The sequence below is a fragment of the Aotus nancymaae genome, unplaced genomic scaffold (assembly GCF_030222135.1).
Source record: "Aotus nancymaae isolate 86718 unplaced genomic scaffold, 86718_ANA_hifiasm-v0.15.2.pri h1tg000059l, whole genome shotgun sequence".
NCBI lineage: Eukaryota > Metazoa > Chordata > Mammalia > Primates > Aotidae > Aotus > Aotus nancymaae.
The window spans coordinates 52,034,664-52,047,679 of record NW_026988473.1 but is presented as its reverse complement, the minus strand read 5'-3'; the positions used below and the strand labels follow the sequence as shown (position 1 = coordinate 52,047,679).

At 37.3% G+C, this 13,016-nt stretch overlaps 1 protein-coding gene and 1 long non-coding RNA gene across 2 annotated transcripts in view; one reads left to right on the top strand and one right to left on the bottom strand.

Moving 5' to 3' along the window:
* The window catches only part of LOC105720097 (uncharacterized), a 137,228-nt gene that overhangs the window by 104,045 nt on the left and 20,167 nt on the right, over window positions 1–13,016 (top strand). The gene's annotated exons all lie outside the window — the stretch shown is intronic.
* LOC105720298 (olfactory receptor 5P1-like) lies at window positions 3,448–4,380 on the bottom strand. Its single transcript, XM_012456723.2, has one exon. It carries the CDS (start codon window positions 4,378–4,380, stop codon window positions 3,448–3,450), a length of 933 nt encoding a protein of 310 aa, XP_012312146.2.

The following is a 13,016-nucleotide window of genomic DNA, read 5'->3' as shown; positions in this document are numbered from 1 at the left end:
CCAGCTTCCCATCTCAGGTCTTGATCTCATCACAACCAAGATCCTGGAGGAGCTGGTGTGGCTGAAGGAGCTGAAGCCCCTACTGGAGCCAAAGTTGGACTGGAAGGAGTCCAGGCCATGGCTGAGGCCAGAGCTTGTGAGCTCAGCCCACCTGAGTAGCCTCTGGTGGTCTTCGTGTGGATATTCATGTTCCACATTCCAGACTCCAGCCAGCTCTCCTTGCCCTCCAGCAGCATCCTGTAGGTGGTGATCTCAATGTCCAGGACCAGTCAGACCTTCATCAGCTCCTGGTACCCTCGCAGCTGTAGGGCACGTCCTTCCTGGCTCTTTGCAGAGAGCCTCCAGCTCCACCAGCTTGGCACTGGCGTCCCTAACGACCACCTCCCCACGCTGCAAGGCCTCCGTGACAGCAGCCTCCAGGAAATCCTCTGACCTCTGAGCCCCTCAGTCTCAGCCCACAGCCATCTGATGTTCTAGTTTGTCTCAGTGATCTTCGAATGCCACAGATCATCCCGATACTCCCCAGCCAGCATCTGCAGCTCCTCACACTTGATCTGGTGCAAGCTCTCAGCCTTGCCGGGCTGTGGCTGGCCGTCTCTGCTACAAAGCGCAAACTTGGAGATGATGCTGTTCACGTCCAGGGAGCTGCTGTTGTCCATGGACAGGACCACAGATGTGTCTGAAGTCAGATGCTGCAGCTCAAAGATCTCCTCTGCACAGAGCTGCCTGAGGAAGTTGATCTCTCCAGTCAAGCCCTTCCAGGAGAGACTCCAGCTCTACTTTGCTCATGTGAGCTTCATCCACATCTTTCTCGATAAGAAATTCACTTTCCATCTCCGTATACATGTTGATCTTATCCTTACATTTACTCGAAGTCCTCCACCAGCCCCTGTATGCTGCCAAGCTCTGCCTTCAGCTTCAGCTTCTTCTAGCCCAGTGGGGTCCACTTCCAGCTTAAGAGGCTCAGCAGGCTCTGGCTCACCATGACAGCTGTTGTGCCCCCACACCAATGGACCCAGCATAGCCTCCACCCAAAACCAACCCAGGGCCCTGTCACCCTAGAAGCTGCTGCTGCTGCTGTCCACCCAAGAGAAGCTGGAGGAGCCAATGTGGGCTCCGGGCCCACTCCTGTAGGAGCAACTGCTGAAAGTCCCAGACCAGAGGTGGACACCTTGTAGGAATTCTGGTTCACCCTGATGGACGTAGTGGAGGCTGGAGTGAAGGCAGATGGGCTAAATCTGACGGAAATTGGAGAAGGAATGAAGAAGCTGCTTCTAGGTGGGGACACATATGTTTTATACAATATACTAAGTATTTAGAGGTCAGACAATGGCTTTTCTTTAAAATCAGCACAATACCTGACACTAAATAAGTGCTCAGGAAATCGTAATGTTGAACTGAACTGTCTCCATCAACATTGAGAAAAGAGTGCCTTAGGTTCTGCATCTCTCTAACATGCAAGATGCATGACTGAAGGATTGGAAGACCTTGCCAAGGTCACAGGGATTTACAGTGTCTCTACAGTTCTGCTGTACATAAGTGGGAAGGAGGATATACTCTCCACTACTCAAAGGGGAAACTCAGGCAGCTATGTTCTGCCTGTTCTCAAAACATCCACGCGGTTTTTGAGTGCCTAGTATGTGTCAAGTCTCTTGCATATACTATTAAACTTTCTCTACTTTTAATGATTTTTATTATAAGGTATTAAAACAAGGGAAACTCAAAAATGGAAAGTGCCTAAAACCCCATTATTTATTTATTTTCTGTGTTTTACTTTTTCCTTGTTACCTTTCACTCTGTGTTCTGTATTTTCTATTTAAAAATTTGCCAAATATTATCAATACTCTATGTTTTCACTTAACAACATATTTTAAATACTTTTCATTTTGTTAAAAAAAAATTTCTATGTGTCTCAACCCTCACTTCTCTCTATTACACTGAGGTAAAAAGGACAGTTGGATTCTAAGTCTTACTCCCAGATGCCAGAGACAGTTGTTTCAATATTTGCTTTGAATTGGTAGTTCCTGTATTCCAGCAAACCTCTCCTCATCCTTTCTAGTCTTATGGTGATAATGTAGATGATATTAAGTCATTCTCCAAGAATGACTTAATCCATCAGATTAACTAAAAAACATTTAGTTAATCTGATGTGTAACAACATTTTTGTTTTGTTGTTATGGTTGTTTTTTAACAGGTTCCCATTTCTTTTTTTTTTTTTTTTTTTTTTGCAGTTTTGACTCAAAGTCTGTTTTTTTTTTTTGTTGTATTTATTTATTTATTTATTTATTTATTTATTTATTTATTTATTGCATTTTAGGTTTTGGGGTACATGTGAAAAACCTGCAAAGTTGTTGCATAGGTGCATTCATGGCAGTGTGATTTGCTGCCTCCCTCCCCCTCACCCATATCTGGTATTTCTCCCCATGCTATCCCTCCCCAACTCCCCCCTCCTTTATCAGTTCAGACCTATGGAACTACAATTGTTGTTAACACATTAACTGCAATGCTTAGAATTAAAGGACGCTGTTTTTAATCGCTACAAATAAATATTACATTATGCCAAAGGAGACTATTTGTTTTTAACATGCATTTAAATATGGATAAACTTCCAGCTAAATCATGTGGTGTTGGTGTTAAGATCTGGTCTCCTAAAAGATGGCAAACAATCCAGTTCTCAAATTTTCACCCTTGTACAGTCTACACAACCTAGACCCTTTAGTGGTAGGGTTTGTTCAAAAAATCGATGCAAAGTTCCAGCTTAAGCTTGATTGTCCTGCCCAAATCTTCTAGCTCAATAGCAATGTTGATGTCATTAGGCTGATGGTCATAGTTTGATATAGGTTAAGTGCATAGACCCTGGAGACAGAGGCCTTGAGTCTACATCTATATGGAAAAACTATTGTATCTTTCAATACAGTTTTCTCAACTGTAACTTGTGGGAAATTTATTCCTGCATCATAGGATTGCTAAGAAAATGAAATGAAATAACATATGGTTTTGGAATCAAACTTTCTGAATTCAAATGCTTACTGGTCCCACATTTAACTTCATGACTTTGGACATTCTACTTAATGTCTCTGTGCCCACATGATTTATTTGTGAAATACAAATAGTGGCATCACTTCATAGGGTTATTGTGCGGAATAAATGAATTAATATATGTACCATGCTTAGAACAGGGCCTGACATGAAGTAAGTAAAAGTTATTGTTTGTGAAATAAAGGAAAAATGCTTGGCATCTACAAGAGTTTAATAACAGTGATAATTATTACTAGTATTATTACTGATTTATAGGTGTCTCCAAATTGGTCTACAAGTATTTAAAAGTGGAAGTCAGAGCAAATAAATGTAATTTTATTTTAAGCAATCAGCTAAGCAGTATTTTATAGGTCCTAAGTGTGATACCGATAATGAAAACCTTATGGGTCGTCTGAAATATTCTTGATTCTAAGAATGTATTCTGAGAGTTGCCTTTCTTAGTGCCTCCTTTACATCTCTGTTCCTCAGACTATAGATAAAGGGGTTCAATATAGGGATTACCACTGTGTAGGACAGAGATATTAATCTGTTCTGGCTAGTTGAGTAGCTGGACTTGGGCATCACATAAATGAAGGTAATCGTTCCATAGTAGAGAGTAACCGCTGTGAGGTGAGAGGAGCAGGTGGAGAAGGCCTTGTAGCGCCCCTCGGCAGAGCGCATCTTCAGGATGGTGATGAGGATGTAGATGTAGGAAATAGCTATGACAAATACTGTGGCCACAATGATAGAGCCAGAAGAGATGGAAGGGATCATTTCAGGAATAGAGATATCTGAGCAGGAAAGTTTCAGCAAAGGAGAGATATCACAGAAAAAATGATCTATCTGATTTGGTCCACAGAAAGACAAGCTCAATAAACAACTAGAAAATGTTGAGGTATTCACACATCCACCCAGATAACAAGCCCCCACTAAGAGGATGCAGATTCTGGGGGACATGTGGGTAGAGTATTCCAGGGGCGAGCAGATGGCCACATAGCGATCATAGGCCATGGTTGCCAGTAGGAAGCACTCAGCTGTCCCAAACATGACTACAGAACAGAGCTGGGCTTCACAGCTAGTGACAGGGAGGGCTGTTCCACGCCTTAGGAATCCCATAAGCATTATAGGTGTGACTACTGTGGAAAGCCCAATGTCCACAAAAGCCAAATGGCTGAGGAACAGGTACATGGGGGTGTGAAGCTGGGAACAGCTTCTTATTAAAATGATTATGCTGATATTGCCTATTAAGGTGACAATGTAGATTCCTAGAAATATCACAAAGAAGATGTCACAAAGTATAGGATCCTCAGTTAACCCCAAAATGATAAACTCTGTCACCGTGGTGTGGTTTCCAATCTCCATCTTCTCTGTGAATTGTTCCTGTTGAAAAAAATGTGAATATAAATTTGTTACAGGATTCTATTTCACACATTCCCAGCTTTCACTGGCCATTCCTCAGACCGATTCACAGTGACTTCATCCTCTGCCTGATTTGTAAATATTGATGTCCTACAGGATTGTTTTTGTTTTTATGTCTCTTCTGCATAAAAAGAGAATAGTTCAACTTCATTCTCTGGGAAATTAGTTCCATTGTTTTCTGTATATAGTAAATATATTAAAAGGCCTCTCATACCTATACTTCTAGACAGCTCTCTCAAAGGATGTCTAGACTACAATTTCAATGATCTATTAGGAGTCTTCAGCTGGAAATTCTACAAGTACCTCAAACACAGCCTTCCCCAAACCAAATTCATTCATTCTTTTCTTTGGCATTCTTTTCTTTCCTTCCATATTTTGTATCTGGAGAGTGACACCACCATCCACCTAGTCTCTTGTGTCTGCAACTTGTGAGCCCTCCTAGGATTCTTCCTCTTGTATCACAACTAATAAAATCTTATTGAGCCTATCTACAAGTTAACGCTCAATTTTATCTCTTTATCTCCGTTTTACTATTCCCAGCATCCCTACTTTAGTCAAGGACCTAGTCATTTTTCCTTTTTATTTTATTAACCTATTTACTTCACTGCCTTCATTCTTGTTCACAACACATTTGTGTAAGTGATTTCTTGGGAAATAAAAAGCAGATGATTCCAAAGAGATTCGTTTCAGTCTTTCAGTACTCTCTCAAGCCTTCACAACGAAACCTAACTCATTAGCACAGCATACAGTATCCTTTGTGTTCCAGCATATGACTTTCTGCTCGTCTTTCAGGATGTTTCCATTCACCACTCATGCTGACTCAAACTTCTTGAACTATTTAGAGTCTTCTTAATGTACTCTAATTTCTTTGGCCTTTGCTCTGCTTTTTCTTCTGCATAGACAGCTATCACCTCCCACCGTCATTACCCTGGGTGAGTTCTACACATCTTCCAAGATTAATCTCCCTCCAAAGCCTTCTCTGACTCCCAGGGGTGAATCAGGTAAACTTCATTTGTATTATAGGCATCATGTCTAAATTACCTTCATTTATACTGTGTTGTGATTTTTGTTGTTGTTTTTTTACTGTTCATTCTCCTCAATGAATACACCTTATCTTCCATAACTGCGTCCTATCCCTGTATTACAAATATCAACTTCTTGTACATAAAGTGCTGAAAAAAACTTGCCCAATGAATGAATGCATGATTACAGTAATAAATAGGATCTGTGAAACAAGAGATGAATAAAATTTAGGTTCTCTGTCCAGAGAAAGCTTACATGTTCTTCACATGTACCCCAAAACCTAAAATACAATTAAAAAAAAAAAGAGAGAGAAAGCAGGCCTCATAGAGAAGGAAGAAAAGGAACATATTAGTTTATGGAAAGCACTGTAATAATAGTATAAGCAAAGAAAGGGCTTATTTTATTTCTAAACAAAAATTATATAAGCAGGCTGGGGAAACACTTGAAAATTCAAAAGAAACATTTCTCTCAAATCTGGCTACCATCACACACATCAACTATTAGAAATTTAGCACACATGTTTCCAGGAATTTATTTCCTATGGATATTATTTTTATATGCTTTGTATCATATTATAGATAAATTTCTTTTTAAGTTTTATTTTTAATTGATAAGTAATTGCATATATTGTGGAATACAATGTGAGGTTTCAGTGGAACGATCATAGCGCAGATAACGTGAGCAAGGCCAGAAACTTACCAATTGGCTATTTTGCCTGCTCCTAGGAACGAAAGCCATACGTGGTACTGTAAGAAAAGCCTGAAGTCCATGGTGGGCTCCCTAATAGGGCTAATGGAAGAAAATATGGTGGTAATGTTCAAGTAATAGATATACCCACGAGGGTCCCTACTGAACACCTGTGCTTATGCCAAAGCTGTTGTTACTGGGCTGTGACTACAGCAACTGTCATCAACCAGTCTGATTATTAAGTATACAGATAGCTCCCTCTATCAAATGATAATGGTATGCCTTAGAATATTCTTCCTTTCTCCTGACAGAACTGGAGTGACCAGTTCAAAAGCACCGATAATGCAACTCTGATTCACTGGTGATTGTCTCCACCTGGAGGCCCAATTACCAACATACTGGAGACCTAAAAATATGTGCCCTTATAGACACTAGCTGTTGCACCTATATCCCAGATTAAGTGAATAATGTCACAGATGTTTTAAATTATTTGTCAATCCAGATCCATGATATAACCGAATTAGGCTTCTTGGACTTATTCTCGAATTAGTTACACATTCTACCTACACATTGGAGTATGTTTTGCTAATAGGCATTATGATTGTAGTTATCCTCTGCTTTTTTGCTGTTGCGTATATGGTGTGTGCTTTTTATGCTGTTGTGGATATGACCTGTATGCAAAAGCCATAGCTATGTATTATAAATTTGTATGTTTCTTTCCCTCTTACCCTACTCAGAGACTTTTGTGCAAGATTCCAGAAAGAATGTAAGAGCTGAGGGACAGGGTAGACTGTAATGTGACAGGTCCCCAACCAAGTTACTTAAAGGTGTACGTTCACCGCCTAAACCCTGAAGAAACTAAACACCCTGGAGCATAGCTAGGAACATACCAGGAAAACAGTCTCATCATCACACACACACACACACACACACACACACACATACACACACACACACACACACTAGGGAATGAGCCACAGAATTAACTTAAAAGCAGCTTAGAGATGGTTGGGAGGGTGAATCTCCAGAGGTGTCCTGCTGCCATTATACAGTTACCTCACAACACACAAAACAATTAACTCGAGATAAATACAGAGATAAATGCAATAGCTAAAACTACAAATTGTTTGAAAGAAAACACAAAAGAATGTCTCTGTGGTCTTGGGTATTTTAGCAAAGTTTTTAAGCTACAATACCCAAAGCAAAACACATAAATGAAAAATCAAAAATTGGACTTCTCAAAATTTAAAACTTTTGGTTTTCAAAAGACCCCACCAAGAAAATGAAGTCAAGCCAGACTTGTAGAAAATTTTTGAAAACACCATATTAGATAAAAAGATGTATATATGAAACATAGAAAGGTTCTTACAATTCAGGAGTGAGAAGAAAAATAACCTAATTTTAAAATGTGCAAATATTTGAATAGTCATTTCACCAAAGAAGATACATGAATGACCATGTTCAAGTAACCCACAGGAAGGCAGGGAAAAAAAGAAAAAAAAGAAACATATGAGAGAACAAATAGAAAACGAAAAATAAAATGGCAAACAAGCCATAATACATCAGTAATTACTTTAAATTCAAATGTTTCAACATCATTAGACATTAGGCATTTACAAATTAAAATAATAATTTTACAAATTAATTTTAAGACAAGTTAATTTTTACAAATTAATTTGTAATTTTAAAATTAACTTGTAAAATTAATTTTTGAAAACAATAAAACAGCAAACCAGCCACAATGTATCAGTAATTACTGTAAATACAAGTGTTTCTACATCATTAGGTAGACATTTATAAATTAAAATCTCACAAATTAATTTCTAAAATTTATAAATTAAAACTAATAAGATATTACTACACATTTATTAGAAGGGTTACATTAAAAAAATATTGGCAAGACCAAATGCTGGCAAGGAGATGAAGCACCTATAGTTTTATACATTGCAGATGGGAATGAAAACTGGCATAGTCACTCTGGAAAATAATTTGGTAGTTTCTCATTAAGTTAAAGATGCATTTACAATATGATCCATCAACACTACTCCAAGGTATTTATTCTAGGGAAATAAAAACTTATGTTCACACATATACCTGCACAGGAATGTTTACAGCATCTCTATTCATAATTGTCAAATACTGGAAGCAACCCAAATATTATTCAAGTGAATAGATAAACAAACCATAATACATTAATGCAATGGAATACTACTCAGCAAAAGGAATGAACACACATATGGATGAATTTTCAAGTCATTGTGCTGAATAAAATAAGCTGGTCTCCAAAGGTTACCTACTGCATGATTGAATGAATATGACACTCTCCAAAAGACAATAATATACAGCTAGAGAACAAATTAGTGTTTACCCAGGGTTTGGGGTGGACAGAGGTAAGGCTACAAAGGGATAGTACAAGGGAGTCTTTTGGAGTGATGTAGCTGTTCTGTGTCCTAATTTTGATGGTGGTTACCCAAATCTATACCTGTGTTAAAATTTGTGAAGCTGTTCACTAAAAAGGTCATTTATACTGTATTTTAATTTAAAAATAAAATAAACAAGGTGGAAAATGATCTAGTAACCCTACAAATTGGATCAAGCATAACATGGAGAACATGTTAAAATATGATACATTTTAAAATATTCCCATTACTAGGTATTTTTCTTAAGGCAGTAAGTAAAAAGAAGTATATTCTGTGCTCCAAGGTAAGCGAATCCCTATGATTTACAATAATGAAAATACTAAACCAAAGTGCTCCCTCTTGTTCATTGTTTTGCTGTATTCTTGCCCATGTTTTCATTAAGGAGCTTACTTTCTACTTCAGATGTTTTGCTATTGCGTTGTGGCAAAGGCAAAGCTTCTGTGTTTGAAGGTAATCATGACAAAGCAGAATTAATAATAAATAATATGAAAAGACAGAGAAATTTCTGTAGTCCAATGCAATAATTCAGAGTATACTAAAGAATAGGTGAAAATCAGAAAAAAAAAAAGCATATTTATCAGAATGAGAAAATAGAAGCATGGAAATAATTTATATTAAACCATATAACATTTGATAGAGTCAATGTCTTTTCTTGCCATTAACTTCAGCTAAAAAACAATTGCTTTAGGTTAATTCTATAGATTTACAAATTCTTTTTGCATATGTTTTATTTTAGTGTTTTGCATATTTAACAACTAAAGTGAGAATCACCTACAAATCCTTATCTTTAATAATACCTCACATTTTGATTTATTTTGACTTTGAGGCATACATAAGTAGTATTTATATATTTGTAATCATGTGTATATATAACATATATTCCATTTTGTAATTTACATTTCTACTTAGTATTATCAATAAAATATTTCCAATTTTCCTAGTAATCCTTATAACTGAAATACTGATGGAATCTATGTCAAACTTTTTAGCATGATATCCATGGAGCTTCACAGTCTATCGTCAATTACTTTTCTAAATGTATCTCCCTATTACGTATCCTTCTTTGCAACTTTTGTAGTTTTCAAGAGTCATATTAACATGACATTGAGATTTTCTGCTCAATATCATTGGCTATACTATTCATAGAAACACAATTTTCTAACAATATTATTGCTATTCTTAAGGTTTTAAACATTTACCTAAATAATAAATATTAGTATCAATGTCTTCAAATGTCTTAATTTTCTAATAATTATAATTTATTTTTACTTTGGAACAAAAATTAATTTTCTCTGATAGTGGAACTGAATTCTTGGACTATGTGAATTCTGAGGGATAATAAACCAATAGTTGGGAACCTGTAGCTCATTAAAGAATGTGTTCCATCTTGTCTTTAATTGATCTTCATTAATTGTGCCTCAATTACTCTAGTGTCAGGCCTTTTTGCCTTTGTTGTTAGTTCTGTTATTAAAATCTGTTTTTTAAACCTCTCAGTTAGTCCCCCCAGGGTTTAATGGTGCAAACCATCCAATATCTATATTAAAAATGTTAAAATATTTGAGCCTCTCCAATGCCTCTTCTACTTCCTTTTTCTAAATTTAAACATTCATAGTTCCTTTGGCCATTCCACTGTGAAATACCATTTAGATCCTTCACAATTCTCTTTGTCAGTCTCTGAACATACTCTGATCTGAAAAATGAGGCCAAATACTGAGCAGCATTTATGCTCTTTGCCTCCTGACCGAGGCAGAGTTCAGTGGAGCTTGCCTTGCTTTCATTGTGCACACCACTTGAGCTTCAATCTGTGCTGATCACAGAGTCATAGAGTGACTAGAGTCAAACAATTAGATTCCGGGTCTCCTGCTAGACAGCTGTATTAACTAGTACATAATCTCACTGACTCTCAGGTTTTACGTTTGTGAAATGGAAATTATTGTCCCTATAATACAACTTTGTTGTTTGATTTAAAGGAATGATGATACCTATAAAGTATCCATAGGTGTTTGGTCATACATCAGGGCTAAGAAACTAAATTTCATTAAGTAAAAATGAAGTATTGGTATATGATTATTTAATTTTTTATAAGAAGTAAATTTTCTTTTAACACATGTCAGTGGATTTTCACCCCAAATCCAACGTAAGACAGGAAGTACAGTATCTGGTGCCTTCTTAGTTCTGGACTATGCCATTTAGATATGTAATATGCCAACTGATTGTTGCCCTTCCCTTCCTCTCCACCAGACACCTAAGGTCCTCTCTAGAGGCCTTTATTTTGGCATTCATTCATGCTTGTCCACCTGGGTCAAGGATTCTAACTACTCAAATATTCTTTCAATATTTCAAGGCATGGGTCATTTTTTATGATGAATTGAAGGTATAGGACCAGGAGCCCCACCCAACCTGACTGTCAGACTGCTGCTTCTGATTTCCTTTTTACCTTCTCACCTATACAATCCTAACAGTGGCCTTGGCTTCTATAGATCATCAATACTGCTCCTGAAGACTCAGGGATGCCTGCCTGATCTGGGTGTGCAGAGAATGACCATTCTGTGGTGCATTTCTTGCTGAGGCCATAGTTTCCATTGGGGTCAAGAGCTAAAATTGGTGAGAGTAGTTTTTATTTTTAGTTTCTTGCTTAACAAATACAAATTTAAATTATTTTAGCAAAACTTATGAATCTTGCACTTACTTTTCAGAGCCAGAGTTATTGATGTTAAATTCCGAGGACATTTATAAAGTACTGTTTTCTATTCAGTGTTGTAAGTAACTGGGGACTGAATACTTGACAGTGTCAACAACTGAATGCTCCCCATACATGCAGCAAGGATGAACATGAATATCTTTGTAGGGTTTGACGGGGGAGGGAGAAAGGAAGGTTCTAACAGAACATAGGAAATCTCCTAGGGCTGCTATTGCTTGTCCCTTTGAGAGAAAGTCCCTTGGGTTTGTTAAAGAAATGACTTGTGGATCCAGATGACTCATTAAACTGGTTGGATCCTTCCAAAGGAGCATCTATTTGCCATGGTGTCCTTTGGAATTCTTTCCTTCTTGTTTCATGAAAGTGAAGGAAAGTGTTCTCGGTTTCCCAGAATAATAACTAACATTCAGAACAATTTGCATATTTTCTTAATTGGGATTAGTATGACAATGTCAAAGTAGTTTCTAATTAAAATAACATTTAAATCAAATGGAAAAGAAACATTGGAGTTGGAGAATAGTGAAGAAAATTATTCCTTTGTCTTAGGGACCATTTAATTGCAGGAAAAAACAAGACGATTCTTTCTGGAATTCTGCATACATGGGATTGTCCCTTTTGAACAATTCAGGACACTCTTCTGGGGTATCTAAATGCCTACCTCCCACTGAGGCAACAAGCAATAAGGCAATAAGTCAAGTATATAAGATACTTGACTCAACTCACACTCCAAATACCTCACCTTCTTTTATATTCCTTAAGGGCTGGCATTGGGATCCATCGTTCCTGCTGCTCTTGTGACAAGTTCTTCACAGCTGTTTGTAATAAATGCTTGGTTAATTTAAAGTAAAAAAAAAGAGTGAATCTTGAAGACGTGACTGAATTGCCGAAATCTCATGAGAAATCTGAGAGAGTAATTTTAAGTGTGCAGACTCTAATAATAAAAACTGGGTTTATATTTGCATGTTTTTGATTTTCTTATTAAATATTTTAGTAATTCTAGTTTTATTATAATTCTAAACATTAGTGATTCCCTGGAAGCTTGAGGGAAAACTGTTTCTTCATTTAGATAGTTTGAAAAACACTGGGTGTGGGTTTTTCCCCATCCAAAAACCTGGGTTTGGATGAGGACTTGCTCCTTTTGGATGAACAAAGGAAGTGGTTTCTTGAGATAGAACCTATTCCTGGTGAAGATGCTGTAAACATTGTTGACAGGACAACAAAAGATTTAGAATATTACATCAACTCAGTTGATAAAGCAGTGGCAGGGCTTGAGAGGATTCATTCCAATTTTGAAAGTTCTACTGTGGGTAAGACACTATCAAATAGCATCACATGCTACAAAGAAATCTTTCATGAAAGGAAGAACTGATCAATGTGGCAAACTTTCTTGTCTTATTTTTAAAGTGTCACAGCCACCCCAACCTTCACCAACAACCATCTTGATCAGTCAGCAGCCACAAGGCAAGACCCTCCAACAGAAAAAAAGACTCACAAAGGGCTCACACTTAAAATAATGCAGTATCGTGCAAACACAACTTTTATATGCACTGGAAAACCCCCAAATTCATGTGACTTGTTTTATTGTGATATTCACTTTATTGCTACTCTCTGGAACAAAACTCATTTATTTCTGAGGTATGCCCGTAAGAAGGAGTAGGTTCCTAATCCCCAGAGCAATATATCTGCAGCCTACTCAGTTCTTCAATGCTAAATTGGATCATTGGTCTTTTTGAACATTGGCAGTGGCCAGT